General features: G+C 35.8%; 1 protein-coding gene across 4 annotated transcripts in view; it reads right to left on the bottom strand.

The window, feature by feature from the left end:
* Window positions 1-15,801, bottom strand: part of LOC139982453 (uncharacterized) — a 564,762-nt gene extending 548,961 nt beyond the window's left edge. For 3 of the 4 annotated variants that reach the window (XM_071995344.1, XM_071995338.1, XM_071995343.1), the window contains exons 1-5: window positions 15,231-15,801; window positions 11,775-11,856; window positions 7,272-7,535; window positions 5,170-6,713; window positions 637-854 (exon numbers count right to left, since the gene is read on the bottom strand). In XM_071995344.1, the coding sequence (XP_071851445.1) occupies window positions 637-854; window positions 5,170-6,713; window positions 7,272-7,535; window positions 11,775-11,826 (2,078 nt within the window). In that variant the 5' untranslated portion in view covers window positions 11,827-11,856; window positions 15,231-15,801. The remainder of the gene's footprint in view (window positions 1-636; window positions 855-5,169; window positions 6,714-7,271; window positions 7,536-11,774; window positions 11,857-15,230) is intronic. The other variant, XM_071995336.1, reaches the window with a different exon arrangement.
* Window positions 15,802-26,731: the final 10,930 nt, after the last annotated feature.

Here is a 26,731-nt window from a genome sequence, read left to right as displayed (position 1 = left end):
CGTGCGATATAACGAGCATTAGTCTAAACGTTGGGTTAGTAAGTAATGTTAGTCATTCAATAATTAGACTTGCAGATAACGGCAGTCTGTAGTTTATAGATCTCAAAAAATAAGTTCTTTTGGATTATCTAGAACGGATGAATGACCGAATAGTACTTCTCATCATAACGATAATTTCTATATTTCAATATCGAAAGATACAGTTAGTATACATGGATACAGTAGACATTGAATTATCGTGTGTGAGTACAACGTTGATGGTCATTTACGGACACAAAGTCTATCCCATTATAATTACAGAGATGTCAACATCATGTTTAGAGTTCTACGTTGTCTTAAGAAATCAAAAGAAGTAATCTAATATAAGGTTGATCACGGTATATTGGAGCGAATCACATATACTATAACCTATTACGTTTTATTGCGATGTAAAAGTGACCTTCCACTAAATATAAGTTTTAACCAGTACAAAAACATGAAACTTCAGCGGTAATTACCGATATTATTATTATTATTATTATTATTATAAATATTTACTGAAAGCTAAAATATTCCCATGTTCTTTTTGCTATCCATTCTGTTGTCAGGTTTGGAAACGTAGAACTGGGAAATCGTAAACTATTACATTATACTCACGACAGATCCTTCAAATGTTCAGAACGTAGTCCATAACGGAATATCATCATAACGTCTTCCTTTGTTAGTACCCTAGGTTCCTTATTTACTTGCTCTGTCTCTATGTGTATCTTCTCTACCGTCAACAATTGATTCAATTTGAGTCCAGAGTGAAGTACAATAATATCTTCCTCACACTCCTTGAAAGATTTGTTAAGGCATACACTGGTGATGGGAATCTGAGGGAAAACAAGACAAACTTTTAGTTTTAGCATGGATTTAGAGCATGGAAATGTTATCTCCCTGGTTAATACGTGTACGTTAGTAATACCTTTGATCAATAAATTGATTTGGGTCTTTGACTGCTTTCAATTTCATGGCTCAGAGTAACTTGGCGTGTAAAAATATAGTCGATTTGAAAGGGACAGAAAAGAGAGGTTAGGTTTCATTGGTGCAAAATACTTAAACAGTTGGGAAACAGTAACGTATGACGAGTGCAATCTTTTTGATGACACGTAAGCCATACTTTTAAATTTATCCTCAAAAGACATTGTTCTTAATATAACAATGATACGATTTATTTAAGTATTTAATATAGAATATTAATTATGAAAACAAATAATAGTAGATTCCTATAGAGAATTGTGGTGATGAATAGGAGGGAGCATTTACAAGGAGACGGAGGTAGAGAGATGTGGGAGGGTTTAGAGAAGAGGAGAGCTACATAAACTATATACTTTAATGACAGGAACTTTAAGAAGGTTTCCGTTCAGAAACGTATATATACCTTATCCTTTTAGAAATCAAATATTCCATAAAGCTGTTCAAACAGCAACGTCTTAACAGCATACCATTTTCATTAATGCATAATCATTGCCACAGTACTTAAAACCCGGAGGAGAGAAAACTTGTATTCGTTTATCTTGAAATAAGACTGCACCAACTTTGAATGTGACGAAGAGATCGTCGACGCTACTTACTGGAAGCGGAGAGGAGTTCCGTTAACACTTTACTTCATTAAGAGGTCGACTTGTTAATTCTACCATTTATGTGTGTGTGTGTAAGTTTGCGTTTGTGTGTTTTAGTCCGATCTGTACATTGATGTACATATATATTTTTGGAAGACTTGTGACTAATTAATTAGTCTCCCGGGAGAAAATTATCTGTAAGTTTTTTTTTAAATTTATTTACATGTTTACATTGTTCAAATTATATCATTGTCATATATAACTACAAAACGGATTTAGTGTTTGTTTTAGTCTTCTTGCGTCCCTTCCCTACCATCATCACGATCCTACAGTGATTAGTTTATAAGTGAACGTGTACCTGATACAGTTGAAAGTCACCTGTACCATTGTAAATTGCGTACACCTTTTCTTGATGTTACATAATTATTTCATGATATATGTATTAATCCAATACTTTTAACTAATCGATACTAACTCTGGAAGATTTGCTTTTCTCTCTCGATACTGATATTATTTTAAGAAATGAACTAGATCGAGTAGGAAGAAGACTAATGGAAATGAGATCAAACATTTTAAGAACTTTAAATACTTAATTAGCAAAGCACGAACAAAAGAAAATTAAATAAAATGCTACACAAAAGTGTAACGTTCGCCTGCGAAAAAGCTATAACCGAAATTGTATCTACTTGAATGAACAAGAACAGAACGTGAATGAAATTAAGCACAACACAGTATATGTGTAGACCCTCGACGAGCTGTACTCGACTTCTTCTTTATTTCGTTTACTCTCCTTCAACATTGCACAGTTGAATGCACATGCCCAGCTATTTTCTGTTGCACGGCATGTCTGTACGGAAATTATAATTACTGTTGTTAGAGCAGATGTTGGTTTCAGGACCAGTGGTCTTTCCTGTGTTATCGTTCTAGTTTACATTATCTAAATTTCGTATGAGAGTACTATTGGCAGTTGACGTTATTACTGTGTTGAAGTAATTCCTATTATAGTATACCTATATACCCCGCTCACAGTTACCGAGGACGGGAGTGGGTAGAGACGTATCAATCGCGACAAGAGTTGACACAAACAAATAGGCCTACAACTGAAATAGACGATTTACCCGTCAGGAGATTACCAGCCATTTACATTCAGAAACAAGTGATAAGGGTAATATCATTATGTTAACCGGTTATAATGTTTTTGGATACATGGTTGAACCGTCCTGCAACGTCAAATATGTACTTTTTATGATATCAATTTTATCTGAACTGTTAAAACAATGTGTTAGTACATTTTTCCCCAATGGTTTAATTTCATAGTGTAAACAATTGGGCACTCTGCAGTTTTTGATTTTCTTTGGAGTTTTTGTTCCGTTAACTAAATGCAGTTGCTGGGTACTCAGTAACCAATGTTATGTCAAAGCTCAGTAACTCATGCGGTGAGGGTTGTTTTGACAATAGTGGTACCACGTAACTGTGACACAGAAGTGAACCTCGACATTCTTAAAATATGCAATGTTGCCGCAGTTATAAGTCGAAAACACTTAGAATAACCAACCTTTTTTATTAAAACATCCGTTTGATCACTTGCAATTTATGTTGCTTTAAGATTGATACTTGCAAATATTAACACTGCTCTTCCGCATAGTAAATGCTGGAATCTTAAATCATAGTTTTTATGCTATAATACAAATTAAATTGACATTGACATTTTGTTTAATGAGATATGTCTTCGGTATCAACAATTACTGTCAATAGTAGTAATGATTGCTTTGATTGTTTGTCGTGCAATTTCAGCCATGGATATCGGCATTGCTATGTTTATATTGATACATTGGTGACTTTTGGGAGAAGTTGGACGTCCTATCCATATGCTTGCTGCTCTGAATAGTTATGTGAGATACCACTCGCCCCTCCCCAGCAAAAAAAAAGCGCGTTGCTCATTTTCTGATTCGTTTTGTCATTTCTGTGATTGATATCATGTTGCAATAACTCATCTTCCAATTGGCCTATAGCGCATACGGTACTTTAAGCACCGCCCTTAGAATACATGCATCATACTTAGTTTTTGTACTATCTTTGTAGAATAATTTGATATATTTGTGTCAACCAAATACATTGCATTTTGTTACTTCGTATTGTCATTTTTGTGGTTAGTGTTATGGTTGCACTTATCGAAATCTCTTTATCGTATCCTTCTAACATAACACTGATTGCATTTTGTCTGTATGTATTGTCATAAATATTCTGTTCGTTAGGAACTTAGATTAACCCATTAAATTATCAAAGTAACACAATCGTTTATTACCAACAGTGAAATGAAAATTCAACATACTATCCTCCAAATTGACGAAGTCGATATTTGCACTAGAGAATATTGAATTCGTTACACTTAATATGGTATAGGGTAAATCACTATATCCTTTCGCATAGTCGTCCATTCGACATATTATTGTACAGACAGTTCTTAATGATATACCGTACTATAATTCTGTAGTTGTGTTACATCTTTATTAATTTATACTTTCAAAGAGAATTTCCGAATGTAATTAAAAGAATTAACCGAAAGAAAATAAGTGATTAGTTGGAACCATCGGTAAGGTTCATATAATCACAGTAATGTAGCTCGTAACTCCATGTCATGGGCGGGATGGATTGAATATTTCAAATGCTAAATACCTACAACGTGAATCGATCATGAATATCTTCAAACGATGTAGTTTTCGGTGGACTGGAATTTTTGGTTATTTGCTGGTCACAGTCACGTTAAACCTTGTCGCTGTGTTTCATTTTATACATGCTTATTTAACAGCTACAACTATATTAAAAACTACGTTGTAATTGAAATCTCACAGTAACGGTTAATAGCATCTAAGTGCAAATATACTACATTAAAAATAAATTGTATTTGTTCTTGTAACAGCTTAGTGCATATTTGCTGCTAAAATCAACAACAGATTGAACTGAAAGAAAATGCAGGAGCTGACTGTCGAAAAAACAACAAGATACACAAGATTTAGTTTAAAATGTAATATTATAGTAGATTATTTAAGCAGGATCAAAAACATGTATAGGATTGCCAATGACGATTACATTTTATACCGGGGGTTCATTAAGCAGTCTTCTATGTAGGGGAGACGGATAGCGGTAATTCCACAGAAACAAAATGAGAAGTCGAATTGTTAATTCTAAGTCAAATTAGACTATGCATTCGTTTTGTATAACAATCAGGCTAGCGCAATACTTTGTTAATAAATAATTTGTGTGCGGTTGCCAAAGAGGATGGGGGCATCCATAATAGCTGACCAGTTGAACCCTGGCCGAATGTCAAAAAACATGACTGTACAGTTTATCTCGACTGAGGATGCGACGCTGAGGAATAAGCGCCTTATTTTTATGTATTTATTTATTTATTTATTGTTTTTTGGGGGGGGCAGGTTGGTAAAACATGATATATTCGTGTCCATACAAGAGAAAATTATCATAAGTATCGCATCATCAATATCCTCATATAACTATTCAACCATGCCACGACTGTAAAGTATAATGTTGCCAATCATGCGACAATAGTAATATATGAAATACTTACGTCGCTTTTAGCCGCAATGTCAAGAATCTGTATTGTTGACCTTTGAAGGAGTCTACTATCAGTGGATGTGATCGTCACGCCTCCTGTTAATAAATCTTTCACCATGGCAACTACGTCATCAGTCTCACCAACTTGTTCAAAGAAACATAGTATTGCGAGAGATTGTCCGTCCTCAATCCCTTTCAGATACTTCATGATTCTTGATGAAGCTTTCTTATTGAGTCCACAAGCAAATCTAAAGACAAACTGTAAATCAACAGGGTTTATTTTCTCGAACTCTTTCTGGAGCCAAAGAGCTCCATGCTCCATTCTCCCTGCACACTTTGAAAGATAGTTAGCTGCGTACCATTCAGCAAACAGTTTGTGATAAAATCTGACAACAGTCGTCCGCTGGATAACAGAAACCGCCGCCATCACTGGTGTATCATTTATCTTGAGAATGTCTTCTTCAAGTAGGATACCTATTGAGATAAGTTCATTGTAACATCCATCGCCAACATTGTTCTTGAAATCGTTTTTCTGCCAAACAATCTGCTGATTCTTTCCAGTAAGCGCATCAAATAATAGTTTGTTAAGCTTTGGATGATTTGGAATGATATAACAGTCTTTTCGTTTTCTAGCGTGCCCCATTTTGTTCCGCATATGCTCATAAAAGCACGTTAGAATGTGCCTAAAAAAACTGGTAACAGACGCGAATGATAAAATGTTTTTTGAATCGTAAGAGATATGTACAAACATCACACAGAAGAGAGGTACTTGACAAATGTCGCTCAGCACAGGACTGCTAGTGAGAAGATCATTGATTCTCCTAGCCGCTTGATTATCGTTAACAGCAACAGCTCTTCTGATGTACTCATCCCTTGTATTATCATCAAAACCTGTCAAACGAACATTGACCGTCTCTACATCAAGATTATCAGGTATATAGGATGACCTCGTACATGTTATTACCTTAAAGTTCCCAAACATATTACCAGCGATGATTTTCATAACGTCTGATATCTCAATATTATCTTTGTCCGGATATTCATCATACCCATCAAAAACCAGCACTGCGCCCGGGCTGTTTCTCAAAATTTCCATAATGTCTTCCTCTGTTAGATTTGATTCACCTGGCATCAGCACCAGTTTGATCGCTTGACAAAACGACGATATACCGCCGAGGAGTCTTAGTGGAAGCAAGATAAAGATAGATACATCTTTCAATGGCGATGAATCAGATGCATTGCACCAGTCATATGCAGCTTGCAATGTAAACGTTGATTTACCATAACCAGGATCGCCTTCTAACAGTATTCGCTTTGAAGATATTATGTCATCGTTAAATACATCGCGATATGAGTTTAGCTTTACGGCTTCCATTGTATTTCCTTCCAACAAACGTTCGGTATCGTTATTGTCTCTTCTGTGCATTTCTATACCACCTTCTACAAATATGTCATTCACACGAAACACCTTTTCGCGGATGTACGGTATTGGATTGATCTTGCTATAAAGTTGTTTGTAAAATGTCTTGAGGTATCGCACAAACTGGCAGGTCTTATCTGTTCTCAAAATAATAGAAACATATACAGCTTTAATAATAGTGTTTTATTCTTTGTTATGTTCTATGATACTTACTTGCAACTGGTTAATAATAATAAAAACAACAACAACAATCATAATATTAATAATTATCATAACAATTATAAAGATGATGACGACGACGACAAATGTAGCCTGTAACCACTAACAGGACGTCAAATTATCACTGAGAAAACGTGGCATGCGCAAAAATCTGATTAATATACTTGATATATAGCTTACATTTAGCGTACAAACATAGTAGTTATAGTCTTCATCAAATTCACATATGTTTTCAAGTTATGAACTAAATGCTGTGATATTAACGAACGCCAATTTGCAGAAGTCATTATGTTTGTATTGTGTTTGACAATGACTTGGTAATAATGAGAAATATTTAGTTGTGAACACATGAACGTAGTTTAATAATATAGCAGACTAGCCTACGTTTCTCCCTGTATACAGGCATTGTATTCCGTCATTTGTTTAGTCGTGCATGAGTCAGTCTCTAGTCAGATATATATCGCACTACACATTACCTTCGGATTCCTTGAAAATACTATGCAGGGTGCTTCGTAAACCATCAAGTCCCAACTCATCAAGAGCAGTTAACAAGGGTGAGATGTCATTAGGCTTTATTTTACCCCTTTCTTCCATTAAGGAGACCATGAGTAGCCCGGGGCTCTTTTTCGTATTTCGTAACTCGTCAATCTTAGCAGGAGTAAACATGAAGAACGTTGCAAGTTTGAGTATGATTTCAGTTGTGAGGAGCTCGGCTAGGCGTACCTTAAACCTGCCAAAATCTGTAAAGAGAAGTTTACGAAACATGAACGGCCTTGACTCAGTATGATTAGAATATTGTTCTTTATTGAAAACAAGAGACCAAGGGCACTATGGTACCTTGATTGTAAGGAATATTTACATGGGAGCAGCACTGTCCTAAAATAGTTATGTGGTCCGATGAACACACACCACATTATTCACAAAAATATCACAAATCAACCGTTGGTCCTTTTGAAAGCCTGTTGAGGACCAGGTGTCTGATATGAGCAAGTGTTGGCTCTTTTTACAGAACTCACAGAATCATCCTATCTGTACTGTACTTATTAAGACTTTTTACAAACCAACAAAACATTGATCTCTAATAAGTTAGCACACAAAGCTTGCAGAGGAGTCAACTTATGGACAATTGAGATCGGAATATGACCACGAAAATTCAAGTTTTCAACCTAAAGGAAGCTAATACAGGTCACCAGAGGTCAACCTGAGGTCAACAGTCACCCAAATGCAGGTCTACTATTGGATTACAAGAGCGTAACTCCCAACTTTGATGGACATTTAGTTCTCAAGTTATTGCAAAAATACTAGTTTTTGACCACTAATTGACCTTTGTTGACCTTGGATCACATGACTGTTATGTTTTGAAACGATCCCTTACCCCATTCACATCTAGTCCACAAATATCAACCATGTCAATGGTAGTTTCACAAGTTATTGCCAAAAAACACATTTTGACTCATAATTGACCTTTGGTGACCTTGGATCACATCACAATTTGGAAAATGTGCCCCTACTTCATTCACAACTTGTCCCAATATATCAGCCATGTCAGACTTCGTGACTAGAAGTTGTTGCAAAATTAGCATAAGTACCTAGTGTTTTGCACATAGGCAACCTTGAATGACCTTGGATGACCTGATGGTTTTCATCAATAAAGTTTCCCTCGATCATGTGAAATCTGTCCTAAAATTGTTATTTGCTCCAATGTACACGCTCAATGTTATTGCTAAAAAGGTATCAAAACCAACCTTTGGCCCCTCATAACTTGAGAACCTGGTGTATGATTGAAGCGGGAGTTCGTTTCCTCTATATATAGCACACAGAGCTCTATCTTATATCAAAATATTGCCAAACTTTTTTCTTTGCCATACCAAAATGAGCATATTTTTTCAAGGTTTGACCTTTTGACCTCATAGTAAGATGTAGTTTGTCACACTGATTAAAAATAACAACATGACAAGTCTGTACGATCAACCTAACCACATGTATTAAAATCAAACATAACCTTGACCTCTGATAACGTCGCACAGGAGGGTCGCACAGGGGTCAACCAATGGACAATATTGATCAGAAGGTACCTTTGAGATCCGAATATGGCTACGAAAATTCAAATAACCAAGAAACTAATATAGGTCACCAGAGGTCAACCTGAGGTCAAAGGTCACCAAGATGGAAGTCGACTATTGGATTACAATAGCGTTGGACATTTTGTTCTGATGTTATTGCAAAAATACTAGTTTTGGAACACTTATTGACCTTTGCTGACCTTGGATCACATGACCTTTATGTTTGGAAACGATCCCTTACCCCATTTACAGCTGTTCCAAAATATCAACCATGTTGGACACTGTCAGTGGGAGCTTCACAAGTAATTGCAAAAAGAACACACATTGTGACCCATAATTGACCTTCGGTGACCTTGGATCACATTACAGTTGTGTTTGGAAACGATCCCTTACCCCATTAACAACTATTCCCAAAATATCAACCATGTCGGACCCTGTCAGTGGGAGTTTCACAAGTAATTGCAAAACGGTTATTTTTGAAAACGTGCCCCTACCTCATTCACAACTTGTCCCAATATATCAGCCATGTCAGACTTCGTGACGAGAAGATGTTGCAAAAGTTAGCATAAGTTGGCAGTTTTGTGCACATAAGCAACCTTGAATGACCTTGGATGACCTGATGGTTTTTATCAAAAATATTCTCCTCAATGATGTGAATCCTCTCCTAAAATCTTGTGCTACAATGTACACACACAATGTTATTGCTAAAAAGGTATCAAAACCAACTTTTGGTCCCTCATAACTTGAGAACCGGGTGTCCGATTGTAGCGGGAGTTGGTTTCCTCTATAGTGCACAAAGAGCTCTATCATATATCAAAATTTGACCTTTGACCTGACGGTCAGATGTAGTTTGACATGCTGATTTCAAAAAGCAACATGACAAGTCTGTACTGTACGACGATCTTAACCTTACTTATTAAAAAATAAAAACCTTGACCTCTGATAACTTTGCACACGAAGATCGCACAGGGGTCAACCCATGGACAATTTTGATCGGAAGGTAAATTTGAGATCCGATTATGGCCACGAAAATTCAAATAACCAAATAAACTAATACAGGTCACCGGAGGTCAACTTGAGGTCAAAGGTCACTTAGATGCAGGTCGACTACTGGATAACAATAGTATAACTCCCAACCTTGACCGTCACTTGGTTCTCAAGTTATTGCAAAAATACTAGTTTTCGACCCTTAATTGACATTTGTTGACCTTGGATTACATGACCGTTATGTTTGAAAATGATCCCTTCCCCCATTCACAGCTTGTCTCAAAATATTAACTGCATCAATTTTTGCACTGGGAGTTGTTGCATTTTTAAAAATTTGGCATTTTTGACCCTAACTGACCTTTGCGGGCACCAAAAACAATAGGGATCTTCCTCTCACTATGGGCTATTGCTATTTACCCATCAAGTTTGGACATCATTACCTTATTGAGTTATCGTGTACACAAGCCAAGCATCACACACACATGCCAAGTTAAATGCATAGGTTCCTTGCTTTCCAAAAAGCAAGGAACCTAAAAAAAAGGAAACGTACGGGCGTGTGCTAGCGCACGAGTGTAATAGTCTTTTTTCTTTTGAGTATAAAGAAGGATATGAGAGTATACCGCCTTCATTTAAATGTTGAAGATTGTAGTCATTTCTTAGAGTGGAGGTCCGTTTTGACCCTATGTACTTAAGTTATTTCGACAAGTCCACCCAGCCGTGAAACTCTTAAGTCAATTCATGATGGCTTCATATGAAGTTGTAACAAAAAATCACGTTTGCTTAAATTGACAATTCCTCCAAGTGACTTTGAACTTTAGTTGGTCTTTCAAGTCAGTAACCATGGCAACCACATATTTTGATAGTACGTAAAACACACAATTAACCGGTGGTAGCTGTAAGTCAATTCAATGCTTTCATATGGCGCCGAGGCAAAAAGTCGACATTTCCTTAATTTCACATTCATTGTTGACCTTTAATTGATCTTTCAAATCGGTTTACATGGTCACGACATATCTGATAGTACATGGTTTACCCATTTCTTCTGTAACAATTTCAATTAAATTCAACGCTTTACTATGGAGCTCTTGCAGAGAAAGTCCCTGTTTGATTTATTTTACCTATACCATTCGCTATTATTCTCTTCGATACACCAAATTATTTCATTTGAAACATTTTAACCAATGCCCATAGTAACCACATAGTTTGATATATATTTACTATTTCAAATGTAAGGATACCTGTCTATTCAATATTACACCTTGGTGTGACAGCAATATTACTTTATCGTTTCGTTGTGAGAGTCTCCATCGTGAGATACATTCCTACATTTGAGTAGTTTGAAAGGAGCACTTTTGACACATAATTACTCGCAAAATATTGATTTGTCCTTTGAACCCTTTTACTTTTACCTCGGTTACTATGGTCACCACATATATTGTTGTAAACTGACGTTCACATATTAATATTGTACATCAATTCAATATAATGGCTTCAAGTTAGGGCAGAAATCACCTTCAACTTAATTTTAAATCTTTCGTTTTGGGTCTGCAGACACAGGTTCTCATCACTGTGCACCTTCCTATCAACATCCGATTTGAAGGAGATTTTGATAAAAAAAAAAATCAAATATAAACCACATGAACATCCAAAAGTATACATGTTGAGTTTTACTCCTTCAAAAGTATCAGAGTTCTGGTCACACTCGGTCACCCCACCATGTGTTACCCCCGAGAATCGCTACTGAAATATTTGAACCGAAACCATTGTAATAGTTGCTATGGCAACCGAGACCAACGAACTAAAGTATCTTATTCTCCTTATAGGCAGCGATGAAACAGAACATGGTGAAAATATGTCTTGCTCCCCATGGATTCGTGGATTAAGCTAATCTATAGACAATTTATTTATCAGGAAGCAGAAAGAACTTACTCATTTTGGTGTTATCCGATAAATTTTCGGTAGCGGGAGATGAATCAGCCATTCTGTTTGTTTTGTTGTCTTCTTACCTTGTCTGCAAAATGAAAAGGCAATAAACTATCAAACAATTATAAACTTGACACATTAGCATATAAATGAATTAATAATGTTGGTGTTGATGCTAATGGTGGTGACTGTAATGGTCATAGCCGTGGCTATGAGAACTTAATGATGATAATCATTCAATAATGATGACAATTATGTTATTTATGTGTGAGTTAGAGTCACTATGAAAATGTCAAATAGGGCATGGAAAATATATTTCCCTCAAATTAGGTCAATATTTATATCTAAATCGTTGCTTGGGTTCTGTGGACGAGAAAACGTGTTCATAGCACAGTGTCAACATGAACAATAACATCATATGTTTCATGATGTGATATTTACGTTTATTGCAAAATGAAAGGACTATACTAGCGGATTGATCGGGATTATCTTGTACCAATTACTAGTTAAATATAACATATTTCCTCTGTCCAAGATCATAATTTGGAAAACATGAACTCCATCTTTATCAACTACAACTTTTGTTCGTGTTGTTGAGAGTTGTTCTTCCCAAAAAAGCTTTTGGTGTGGGTAGTGAGTCAGTTAAACCAGTCATCACTGACAACGTAAGCAACGACTATTCAGTTCCTATATAATTACGTTATTATCGCAAGATATTATTAAGCAAGCTACGGAAGAAAAACACAGCCTTAAATTGTCTCTCCCTCAGTATTGCATATGGTAAGAATGGGTAAAATTAGCTTAAAATGTTTTTAACTGAACTGAATTATGATATTAATTAGTTCATTGTGTCTCCACCTTGCTTGAACATTGTCAATACTGCTCTGTAAGTTTACTTAAACGTTCGATGTATCCAATGACTTGTCAGATGATTAAGTTGGTTTTTGTTATCCCTGTATTGTTTGGAATATATGCAGAACTGCGAATTAAACATGTTTTGGTACAATGTATGTATACACGAGATACACTGAAATGTCTTCATTTGCTCTGATGTTGTTGGAAAGATAAGTTCAGTCTTTAACAGTTTCTAATGCGAAAAATCTTAAATCGCTTCCATTTACAACATTTTAAGCCAGGTATGAGTTAATTAACATAACCCAACGTTAGGGCTGGTGGATTTCTAACAAATATATAGTTCAGTGTTGGGAAAATCTGCGGATACATTGACAATAACCCATATGGGTGGGATGGATGATACAGTAGGTGAACGATTATGTCGGTAGATATGGATCTAATGAATACGCTAGGTCAAACTTTGGTCAAGGCTTGAACAATATTTTCTAAAGAAATTACATTTAAAATATGGACAATTTATCATCTTTGAAAGATTAGATTCAGGTCGCGTTTTACGAAATGACAAAAGCAATCGGCCCTGCTTAAATGCACCTGCATCGATAACAGTGATAAATACATTTGTCAGGTTTTCAGTGTCGAAGGTGAATGACATGTGTTAAGACGAAAACTAGAAGCAGGATCAGGTCGTATTGAGAGATTCGAGGTTTTTTCTTCATCATTTGCTACAACACCTTTTCGCTTAACGGAACATACATCATAACAGTTTGCACACACTGAGAACACAACAATATATAGCCCGATGTTGTGATAGTATACGTGGATCCACCACACACCAGATGCTATACAGGATCCACTCTACAGCATCCAATATATCCAATCTTATATGCACGATCCGCTATTACAATCCACAATACCTGATGTACTATACAGGATCCTCTATGTTGTAATAACTATACACGATCCCTTTACACGATCCATTATGCACTTTAAACTTTGTGAAAATATATGATCCAAAATCCTAGATCTAGATTACTTTGCGTGATCACTATGATGGATGCACTACGCAAGATTCAGTATACACTATCCTCTTTACACGAACCATTATATACGCAATTCACATTGCATGATTTAATACGCACGATACATTATATATATATATAACTCAATATACAGGATGTACTATATAGGATCAACTATGTATGATCCTCCATACATGATCACTATGCTGGATTTCCAATATGAACCACTATATACGATCAACTATACAGAATCAACTATGTAGCTTTCACGGTGTAGGATCCTATATGCAGGATCCAATATACATTATCCAATATATGATCAACTATAAATGATCTACTATCCATGATCAACTATAAATGATCTACAATACATGATTCACTATACACGATCCGCTATACATGTTCCACCGTACAGGATCCAATATGCAGGATCGACATGTGTATACATACTATTTGGAATGAAAATAAAAAACTGTGATATTGCTTAAATAATGAAAATTCGGGTATCATGTTATACCGTTCATGAACATTATCGCATACGTAAATATACCAATTTGGTTAAGATGGAATATTAATTCATAAACATGTTTCAATCTACCATTATACGTAATGGAAACGTTTTATAGATGCATCTTACAAAATCAACGATAGTGACATTAGCTTTGTTAATACTCATGTTTCATCACATTTAAGTAAAAAAGGAAATTACATGATTGTAAAACATAAATGTACATACTTTGCACCATCAATATCGATTACTACATGCGATACTTAATGGTTTATCTGTCAATAATAACACAACTTTTATAACCCCAAGATAGTGAGGTTTAACCTATCAATGTGCCATTGTCATCTTTAAGTCTTTATTTGTGCCATCGTTTGCCATCAGATTATTTATTTCAATTAAACTAACTTCAAACACGTATAGCGGCTATGAATAAATTGTACTTAACAAAATTAAAAACTTTCATTTTGTGTTTCCAATGTTCATGAAATGTAAGATTCATGGACATTTCCGATACCTTTCCGATGCAAAATTGATTCCATATCAACCAATATTGGACAATTTCAAGCCGATAAATCTGAAAAACATGTGTAACCTACAAACACGTTTATGCTTTAAAATGAATCAACATAGATGTTTGGATTGATAATGTTCTTACTTCCACAGCTTAAGAAGTCTAAAGTTAGGGGGAAAAAACCCTGAAACACTGATGAAGGTTTACTCTTTGATTGGTTTTCTGAACCACTTCCTAGTGCCCAACATTTTGTAAACGACGGTTCATTAGCAATCGCACATTTTTGCAAATGTCTGTTTTCTACCTGAATTTAATGTTTACCTGAAGTTAATGTTTATGATATGTCAATTGGTATTAAAAGGAAGTACTCATTGTTTCAGTTTGCAATGTTTCGAGAGAGCATTATGAAGAATTCATATCAGTCTTGCCATAGTTGACAAATTGTTCTTTCTTAGAACATTTTTCATGGTTTGTTTTAACTCATTGATATCTTTCGTGAGGACTTGTATGATAATCGTGATATGTCAAGCCCTAGAAAAGAGGATATTAATGACAATAGAGGAACTTACCTTCACTGGTGTAATTTGTCAGAGTATCCTTTGATAAAAGTTATAAGACACTGGATAAATGTGATATTTCCTTTCAATGTCGTTGATCCACGGACACAACAAAATCCAGGTATTGCATCATATGACGAATAAGTGTATGTGAAATACCGAAGTTTGTTACAATCCAACTGAAGTGGACGAATTTGAATCGGAACATAACATTCATATAATCCGTTTTAAATAATGGCTTTAGAATTGGAAATTCACTACCACAATATCGAAACTACTCGCATCGGCCCATAAAGACATTCTGCTGAATTTCCGTCGTGTTTTGTTTTTAAATTAAATCTAACAGTGTCTCAAATACTAACATATCCAAAAGGAAAGTGTCGAAGTGTTAATAATTAGATATCAAGACATAGTAAGGCGAAAGTTAACAAATATGCTCACAAAGCTTCCAAACTTTAGAAACTTATGAAGTTTATTGACTTATATATAACTAAAGAATTGCATATGTAACCAAACGAGGTTACTAGACAGTTCCAAACAAGTAGTTCTCACCCTTACTGCCTGCCGGTTAACACGTTTTCTTTTATTCCTACTACGCTTTATATTCTGGGCACTACGAAAATACTGTGACCGTATAAGGTAATGACTCGCTACTGATAATATGCAAATCAGTGTTGTTGTGTAATTGCGTGTGGCAATTTCTATAAATAATGGTGACGTTTTGTATTGCTCAGTCTTATGACGCATATGGAATCTACCATTTGTTGTTTGGGGCATGTGAACATTCTCTTCGAATATTGCAACGAATTACGATTACGGAACGGTTCTCTGTGATAAGATAAAAATATAACATGCAGCAAGTGTCACCTCCAACAGTGATTTACTAATTTCTTTGACAACACAACAAACAGTTTAAGACTTAAATTACAAATCCACCTTTACCCGATCATTTGCAAATAGTGAGAACTGGTTGAAACTATGCAAGAACCAGTCAATCGTGATTTTGTTCTTTGTTAAGCCTTACAAGCCTTAGTAGAAAGAAATACAAAAGCCAGTTGTGTATTCACCAGTGACCATGCACTTTTCTTACTTACTCCATTTTCTTCCGTCTTCCACGTAGTAAAATAATTAATGCATATGAACTTCACAGCTTGAATTCCATAACTGGTGCCGGTGTAGCAGGACAAACTGTCGCATATATCTCCCTAGGACAATTTATACTATATTTACTGGTACATTTGGTCTCCCCAGACCTATTGTACAACGCCAGTTGGTACAGACGGTCTCCCCGGAAAGTATATGCTATGGTTAAGCATTTATGTCTTTGTCTATAATTACATTGATATCGTATTTTGCTAATTCACCCAGAGAAGTTTGAATTGTGTAATAAAATATGATGTTAAATAGCGAACGGCCATTCCACAGTTAAAACATAAATAGGCCCCTACTGTTAGTCTGATTGGTGCACAAACCATGATATACTTTTACCACGTTTAGGTAGTTTTAAAAACTCATTCGCAAGAACTCAAGCAATTGCTTATGCAACATTACAAAGTTGTTAGGACCTATTTTTTCCGTTTCGTTTACCCAATTGTCGTAACAAATTGTTGGTGAAAAGTTAATAAATTCCCTCCTTTTATGTCCCTCCCTATCATACAAATTAACAAGCATAACCAAATCATATCACTAAAGCTTACAGTGATAGTCTGGTCTGCAATGTAAAATGCAATTTATGGACTATAGCATATAACCTAGCCTACTCCTAGAGGAAAGTGACACTAATACTGAACGTAACACATGCACGTTCATTAATTGTGGTTGGTAAGATATTGAAGGCCTGATAGTACATTTTTAGGTGTTCCATATTCTCTACATTCCCCAAACCTCACTGCAGGAGAAAACTTTCCATTTCAAACACTGATATAGAGTTGTAATCCATTTTTCGTGGCACTTCAGCTAGAACTACCAATTATGCAGCCTATATATTTTGTTTTTTGGGGGGGGAGAGGGGGACAAAAAACATGATATATCCTTGATCAAGCATTTTCTTGCTCATCTTGGCATAGACAACAGATTATGTCTAGATTCTATTGGAAGACTATCAACGTTGATGTAACGAGGAATATTCAACAGGATGTCAAAGCGTCATTGTCCGGCATACCTACAAACAAGTCTCCGTATCATTCCTGTAACTGGATTATGGAAACAAGTCATTTCTCAGGCTGTTCTATTTGTACAGGTTGTCCATAGCATGCGGTGAAGGTTAAGTTTAGTTAAAGTCACTCTGTCTGGACAAATTAAACATTTACAAGTTTAAATGTAGTTTGTATAGGCCCTAAATTCTGGCCACTTTAATTGTTAGAAGTTTTCAAGAAGGACTTTCTGAGTGTAATAACCCTTCAAATTGTGCTCATCGATTGTAAATGATGACACGAGATGATTGAATGTTCCAGTGAGGTAAATTTCCTCCAGGGTAGTAACAAAGTGAAAATCTGGCATATTCAGGGCCAATACAGCATTCCTTTAAGCCACATTTTGGCATAACTGCAGAGCAACCATCGATTGTTGCATATGATTGTAAATTGGAAAATGTGGACGTACCACTTTTCTGGTCCAGTGTTTTGAGCGATTGTAAATGAATCGTACAGTATGGTTTAAGTTACATTTTCATGTATGCAAGGTAAAACTAATTGGCCTAAATCCAACAATACCCTGGTTCGATCAGATATCCCACTATTTTGATCTACATCTGTACTAGTAATCCAGTGCATAGTTCTGTTATATGTCTAATAGCTTGAATAGCAGACGACGGGGAATATATAGGTTTTCAGAAACGTTACTTAAAATTTGTCCTTAAAAGACTAATACTGATTAAATTCAATCTTCAACTCTACTCGTCATAGTCATTTGAACTTCCTCTTTCAGTCTATACTGTAAGATAAATACATTTGAGAACTGGGAATGTTAATACAATCCTGCTAGCCACGACCGGTTCCTTCATTGTGTACGCAGTTTGCCATAGTCAACGATGTGTGACGGTAGCGAACAAAAATTTCATTTAGGTATTATTTCTAAATCGATTAGATAAACAAACCAGCACTGGAATTCATCGCCCAGGGTAACTGAGACAATCGCATAGAAATTCTTTTATAATTATTCATTCAGTCGTGGCGTGGCATATAGTACATCGACTGCAATGGTTCCAGACTTGGGTGCTATAAACAGCAACTTATTACACGTATATATTGGAAATCGAAATAAACCAAATTTATTACACACCACACGTTGTGTGCTTCCATAATATTTGTATATATATATATATGTACACCGATACGATTACATAAAAGAAAACGATATTCACTATTACAGGTTGTGCCTTATCACATAATAAGCTAGGGAAATTATCGTAGAAAAGTTTCAAAGTTAGTTATTTATACAAGTTGTTATTTTTGATCTTGTACACTTTGAAGTTTGGGATATGTGCTTTTAGGAAACACAGAACAACCTTATTTATTGTCGTTATTGACTATGTTCAACAATAAGTATATAATATACGGTAGCTAAGGTTGTATTAAATTAGGACTGGAATCAAAACGCCCCCCCCCCCCTCCCCGATTTGCACAGTGCAACCCTAGTCCTAGCTGTACTCTACATAAAACTGAGTGACGTGGTAGAGCTACATTACATTTAGTTAATTTGGCATGTGTTTGAACTGTGTAGGAAGTGTGAAACGGCTTTTTATTCATGGTAAAATTGTGAAAGTCTCAGGTGAACTAAGAAGACAATTGTAGAGAGAACGAGACTGACATTGAAATTATACAGTCTCGACAGACCAGAGAAATGTCTACACAATAAAGTTGAGGATTCAAGGGCAAATAAGGAGACATTTTCAGTCTAATATAAATAGCACATAATTACATAGCTCAGGGAAACATTGAAGACCGAAACAAGAACTTGAACACTTTCTTGAACGTAATTCTACAACTAGTCAATTTATAGTTTATACTCTGGCTAGTTCAATAACAGACGTGTAATTGACAATAAACTCTACTAGAGATATTCTTCACGGTGTATTACATGAATGCTCTTGTCTTCATTATTAAAGGAAGTTAACATCATCATGTCTCGCGTTAAATATCATTCCCATAGTTAGTGGAAGGCTGCTCTAACAAATACTCTTATTTATGTTGTTGAATATAGTGTTGTATATACACTCCTAAAAATCTTTTAATACATTTAATAATAGCTAAACTTAACTGGTTCATAATATGGGAGAGGTACTGTTAGGTGCACATTGAATTGCAAAGATCGCCCTAACGACAAAAAAGAATAAAAATTAAACAGTACATTCAATATATTTTTTCATAAATGTTACATTCCTATGACCATTAAAGCTAGTTGACTCTTTATCATGATTTTCAATGCCGCAAATGAAATAGAAATATTCTTGACTTCCCAGGTTTTTTCATAGCGTTTAAGCACCCTGTTTTACATCTCATTTCAAGTTTCCGCAGTGCATGATACAACATTCTTCAAGGTCAAAACACTTTGTGTTGACCTTAGTCTCCCCTTCCCCTCGCCGAGCCCGTAAATATCTTTTGAATGAAATCCCACACGTTACCAGACTCCCAAAGGTGGTAAAGGTCCGATACACAAAGCACTTTGAAACATAGATCAACTACATTGATCAGAAAACTAGCTGGTATTGCTATCCTTTCTAGTATCACAAATTGTTGTTCTGGGTTCCTTCTGTTCTCTCCTATGATTACAATAAATACTTGCGTCTGGCTAACCTTAGACAGGAACTCAGTCAAGTTGGTTCCAATCTGCGGTGAAGAAATAGTGAAAACAATAAACAAGATAAGCAGTAATAGTCTATGAATTATTTCTCACTTGAAAAGCAAACCGTGAAGGCAAGAAAATCTGATCCCATTTTTAAATTCATATTACTGATTTTGAAACTGAAACTAAAGTATATTAATAAAGATATCCTAGGATAAATCAAGCAATGTTTTTTTTTCATCTCATGTTTGCTTGAATTACAGGTATTTGAAAAATTAAACCAACCTAAACTTTGTATATCTAGCACAACAATTTGACAAATTGACTCAACCTAAGTCACAACTATATTTTTTATTTAGATTTGAGCGTCCGAAAACCCGCGGAGTTTGCAAGTCAAAGCAAACATTTCTTTCTTAATTTTGCCATATCCATGGCAGCATCTTAACACAAAGTCCACCAAAGAGCACCTTCTGGCCAAGTTTCAGATTGGGAAGAGTTTTGGACACACACACACAATTAACACATTGACATTTTCCCTTAAACTTCGGAGTGGACTTCTGGCTGGTTACCGTCACCCTATTACATCTTACAACGCACAAGTGCATGTAGTATTGGTTCCAGTTCTAAGGAAAATGAAATTAGTGATTTAATATAGTTATAAGCCAGGCTACGAATGAGCTAGGTATCACCTGGAAGTAGGATTTATCTCATGTGTTTTTTTTCTAAACTAGAATTCATAAGGAATAAGAATATCTTAGGTAAAAAGCCCAAATCCTGAACGCAACCCCATAGAAGGGGGATTCTCTCTGGGCGGGGGAATATCTTGGGTTAAAAGCCCAAATTCAACATACAAAGCAGAAGATGCTCCAAGATTGGATAAAGTATCGAGGAATTCGGGCTTACATTCCAGCAGCTCCCAGCAGGTTTGTTTTCCTTTTCAAAGAAGGAAGAGTTGAAGTCGTTGTCTGTGAAAGCGTGGAAGCCAATAAGTGATGTCTTCTGTGCTGGTGTTAGGTCAATGTCGCTCATTCTGAAGACCTTGCGATATGTGCCTGTGTTGTTATCAAATACAACTCTTGCACCATCAGGTCTTGAGGAATATGTGGCATTGCCATATATCCTAAAGGGTAAATATTTCAATGAAGCCAGATATACAATCTTTGATCGCAAATTTACAAAGCAGAACAAGATCATTGATATGTCATTGCTACCACCATGCCAGCATATTCTTAAGCTAAACATTCTTAGATCAAACTTCATTGCTACAGAATGGCGCTCAGCGATCGTACGTAGTTTTGAAGCTGGAAACATTGTTGACAATGAATGGACAGAATCACTAGAGCTGAGATGGCCCGAGATTTTTATGCGTGACGATGTGCAAGAACTGTTTCTAGATAATGATTGTGAAGACTTTTTTGGCGACAGTGAAAATATAGCGATTCAGAAGATTAAGTAATCATCATTTGTATGTACTTCAAAGCAGACAGACTTTTAAATTTTTTTCCAAGTTAGAGTATTTGTATCCTATTTTAACTAACGTTCTTGTACACAAGTCAATGTAAAAATTGGAAATACTTTGTGACGTCATCACAAATTGGTACATAACTCACTCTACAGGGTTCCTATATAGACAAAAGTGGTGTCATAACGGTTCAAAATCCGTGGCAAAAAATGTCGTTATGCTCCCCCAGTGCAGTTAGGGTTAAATAGGGGGTCATTTAGAGACTCCCTAATACTCCCCACCAATACAGTGTAACCACATCTAATATAAAGGCTTAATTAAATATCTGTGTTTGAATTCTGAGGTTACTAGGAGTTTGTGTTATCTTATTTATGTGTAAATGTAACTTATGGTATTTTTTCCTTAAAAATATCGAAGAACCTCCAAAAAAAAACCTTTTACGGGGGTGCGTTTGGGATTTGGACTTCTAACCCAAGATATTCTTATTCCTATGAAATTATGGTCTAGAAAAACCACATTTTATCCTATTTGTGTGTAACTCAACACTGAGTGGTACATAATGAAAACCGCCTCCTTTGTTTACTTCTTCACAAAATAGCTAAAATGTACAAATATATATATATATATATATATATATATATATATATATATATATATATATATATATATATATATATATATATATATATATATATATATATATATATATATATATATATACCAAACAAAGCATGTGAGTGCTCCAAATGAATTACTAGCATAATGATATGTAATTTATTGATATCCATTAATGACTTACGTGCCACGTATTGTGGGTTAAATTTGTTGTTTCCCTGGTCTGCAACCTAGTTGGCAGTGCGAAATTTTGAGTGGTAATCAAAAATAATGAATGGCCGCCACTGTCAATAACCTAAACTTTTGCACAATGTTAACTCCCTAGTATTTGATTCCTTTCCTTAGAAGAATGTTACTTTCAGTCAAGGCTCTACCTATATCTAATGGTCAGTTACAATGTAATTTTATCTCGTTAAAGCTTTTAAACTGTAAGTAACAGCATTTTAATAGTTATTACATACATATATAGGTTTAACTATTACATCTTGTGATAGTCCCGACAGTGAAGTTAAGTCATAATTTCAATTGGTGCATTTTCATACCACATGTGTTTCATTCAAAGCACACGTATACACAAAGGCATTCTACAGATAGTGCATTGCATGAAGCACTGTCACATTGCACTGACACGCATATCTACTGTACTATGTTTCAAATACATCAGTGTTCATTACCTTTTCCGTATTTATTATTTTCAGGACCCTGTGCCAATCTAATTGATGTTCAGCATAGAGAACCACTTCTTTAGCATACTTTGACCACTTCATAAACATGCGATCAAATCTTCCAGGGAAAAGGGTGTAAAAATCTTGATAAACCTAGTAAATCAAGCAAAACCAACTTCATCTCCATCAAATGAAAAATATGAGTCTATGATTTGTTAAAGAAAAACAGTTGCCCTTTTTTTGTGTAACAAAGTAACAGCGACTGCTATTTGAAGTTTATACAATTTTGTTTTATGAATGAACTCGTCGGAACTCCGTGCAATAGGAATATCGGGATATAAGCTGCAGCCAAGTGTGCAATGACTTGTATATGTGAGAGAAGAAGAGCATAAAGGAGAGTCGAGTACAGCCCGTCGAGGTTTACATACGTTTGTATTGTCGTCATTTATAGTTCTCCCACCAGCAAACGTTACACATGTATGTCCAATTGGTCATACACCACTGGGGGAGTGACCTATACTAGTAAGCAAGATGCAATAAATTCGCGTCTCTACTTAAAAGATGTAGTGGTTTTAGTTAGTGTTAATTAACTGATTCATGGGTATGGCAGTAGACTTGCAAAAGAGTTTAACTGTCCCCACAAACGGCACCTCAAAAAGTTGTCAGAAGAAATGTTTACCCACTTCCTATAGGCAACTCGAATACCCAGTAGGATAGCAGTCTTAGTTGGAATATCTGATTCAGCCCTGAGTCTAGAAACATGAAAGTTCCTCATCAACTTCATTTTCTGTGGAAAGAATAAAATAAAGCTGGAGGGATTAAAATTCAGGTTTTGCTCCAAATTGAGAAATGCTACAAATGGACCATAACTAAAGTAACTTATTGGCCTTTTGCAACGTTTAAATAATTTTGATCTACTGTAATTAGCCCTATTAAGTTGGCTGTGGCATTGAAAAAAACTGGTCTATCGAAAAGAAGAATAAAAAAAAAACACTACTAATATCGACTTTATTTGCTTCTTATAGTAAAAGTAGCTTTACTACATTAACAATGTCGTCAGACAGCTCGTTTAAAAACATTAGTATATAATATTGTTCCTGGCATTAATGGTGGCGACATGAAAATAATCACACTGTGGCTTTCATCACCGCCACCAGTGAGTGGGCAGTAACGTTTATACAGCAATGAACTTTAACCCTTGCTGCCATATCATTTAAATACCATGCAGCAAACTATAATAGCACAGCAAAATTGCTGTATTTTTGTAATCAAATCATGATACAATCATAAATATGATCACGGTCATAATTCTGTAAGTCACAATGTTCACATTGAAGTTTTTAACAGATCATGCAATTAACAAAGTGTATTTAATTGTTTAACCTGAATCGAGAATCTGAAGAATAAGCAGTCATTGTGCTTTTTCGACCATTTCACCGGGCAAATTAGCAACAGTGCACAGCATTACACAGGATTAATTGGCCTTATGTATACGCCAGGCAGCCTAGATATTTTCATCGAGCAAGATAAATGTTGTCAATATGGCATATTACCGTTTTCTTTGGCTATTTCATGCCTGCGATTACGCAGCAAGTGTAACATCTTAATTATACCCTGAACTGTTGACTTTAGTAATCATATAGAATAACCTACTCATGGCTAGCTTAGACCTATGGGTCTTTACAAATAGGGCCTAAATCAGCAATAAAAAACATGCCATCATTTGAGGGGGGGGGGTTGAAATTGGAAAATCAAGTTTTGACTTGTTCTTTTGAACAGTGATATAGGCCTAGGGGCCTAGGCTAGGCCTAGTATTTTAACGATTGTAGAACCATTGTCATTTAGATTGGCTAGCATTCTCAACAAGTTCGTTCTGCATCTGCGTGTAGCCTATCAGTCACTATCAGCATTAACTAATTTAGATTCCCACGGCTCCTGCAGGTTGACAAAAAAATAAATAAAAAAACACAGACTATTAGTGTTTGTTGTTGTAACATTGGTAGGCAGACTAGCAGAACATTCAGAATGGAAGTTATATTACTAAAATAAATCAGGGAGGCTACTCCAGACCTGGCAAACCCACCATCACTATCAGCATATACTATATTAATTGGAATATATTAAATATAGTAAATATATTTATGCTCAGCCCAACTTGTAACGTCAGGCCATTTGTTGACGAAATAAGGCCTATACCATTCTCGTTTGTAACGATATCATAAATTTTACAAGTTAACTCTAGCCAATGCCTATCCAGTATCTGTCAGTGAACGTTAGACTAGTGGTTATAGGCATATTTAGGCCCTAGTCTAAGTTCTATCTTTACCGTTACTAAATACTATTTCTACTCAGTATTAGCCTATGGCCTAGGAAGTTAGTACAGTGAAGTTCTACCTTTGGACACAGAAGACAGGAAAGAGCTATTTTATACAAACTCGTGACAGCTTATTAGTCATTTATCCCCAGAATGAACTTCAATGGCATAAGGTAAAATAATCGTGAGGTTACAATCAAATCCATGGCTTCAATGCATGGCATTTGGGAGCACCCTACTAGGCCTAACTATATCTAGCCGACCCGGACAGCGTAGGCTCTAAGAGCGTTAGTAAACTAACGACAAAATCCTAAAAACACCCTGGTACATATTGCAATCAACTTTGAACTGATGTTCCCTAGTAACGCTAAGCCTTGTCTGAATAACTTCAACGAGTGTTATATATACCGGCCATACTCATTGCATAAACGAACGGACGTTTGCAGGACACGTCGCATGTACTGTTAAATGTGTCGATGTATTTTGTTAACCAGCATTGTATAATTGTTTTTGACACAAACTCGCCCTCGTTATCGTTCATTGTTGGAAATCATATGATAGTACGCTTACTTGATGTATCATTGGTCTAAGCCGATGGTTGCGCGTCGACAATAATGTTTAAGTCAAACGTCTGAATTCTACAAGCAATGCGCAAACTCAGCTGTGACTACGGATACCTTGTCAGTTGTCGGCTTGTAAATTAACTAGATCAGAGTTACCGTAACGAGAATATCTTGTCAAGCCGATCCTTTTCTAGTCAAAAATATTTTGACTGGAATTTCTGGTCGGAAAAATTACAAGGTTGTTTGAAGAGTGTAGCAGTGATGCTATACTTCCTCTGTGAATTTAATCGTCACTCTCTTACCTGACAGGACCAACCATCACCAGTCGGGGTATGTTATTCTGCACGTTGCTGTTAAATGGCGAACACAGTACACGAAACAAGGCTCACATAAGCACATCTGCTAAACCTCCATTCCACTGTAACAGTTTATACAGACTTCTTGTGGTAATATTATGGACTAATTGCATCTTGAATACGAATATATACTGTCAGTTATATGGCAGCCGCCATTTCTATATATAATAACTCTGTTATTGAAAGAACACCATGATTAATCAGTTTCATTTGTTTAGTATTCTGTATTAAATATTGCTTCGCCGTTTGACTTGAACTGTCATTGTAGGTATGTACAGGTTACTATAGTTGTGGAGAGTGCTCATTCAAATTACCCATCAACAATTAAATGTTCCATATTCCTTTGCTCATACCTGTATCCTCTTCTTTTGATAATACAAGAGTTGAATAGAGATGGGGGGGGGGGGGGGGAAGGGGTGGTCATTCAGAAGTGGTGAAGTTACAATATTTTGAGTCAAAGTATGAAACAATTAGAAGTTTTCACATGGTGTGGTAATAAATCGGAATGATTCATTTAGGTGATTAGTCAGGAGAAGAAATTGTTCCACTGTTGAGGACACACATAAAATAAGTTTATATATGCTTCATAACATGCAATGGTGGCAACCTTATTGTGTGTTTTGTCGTTTCAATAACTGTATACTATTCTGGAATCTCGAGCAACCCTAACAATATCTTTGTACTTGAGCATATAGCAAAGTTACAGTGTACAAATGACGCAATATAAGTATAAATACTGCGTACTCGTGATATTCT

The sequence above is a fragment of the Apostichopus japonicus genome, chromosome 16 (assembly GCF_037975245.1).
Source record: "Apostichopus japonicus isolate 1M-3 chromosome 16, ASM3797524v1, whole genome shotgun sequence".
Lineage (NCBI taxonomy): Eukaryota > Metazoa > Echinodermata > Holothuroidea > Aspidochirotida > Stichopodidae > Apostichopus > Apostichopus japonicus.
This window is presented reverse-complemented; position numbering and strand designations above follow the sequence as displayed.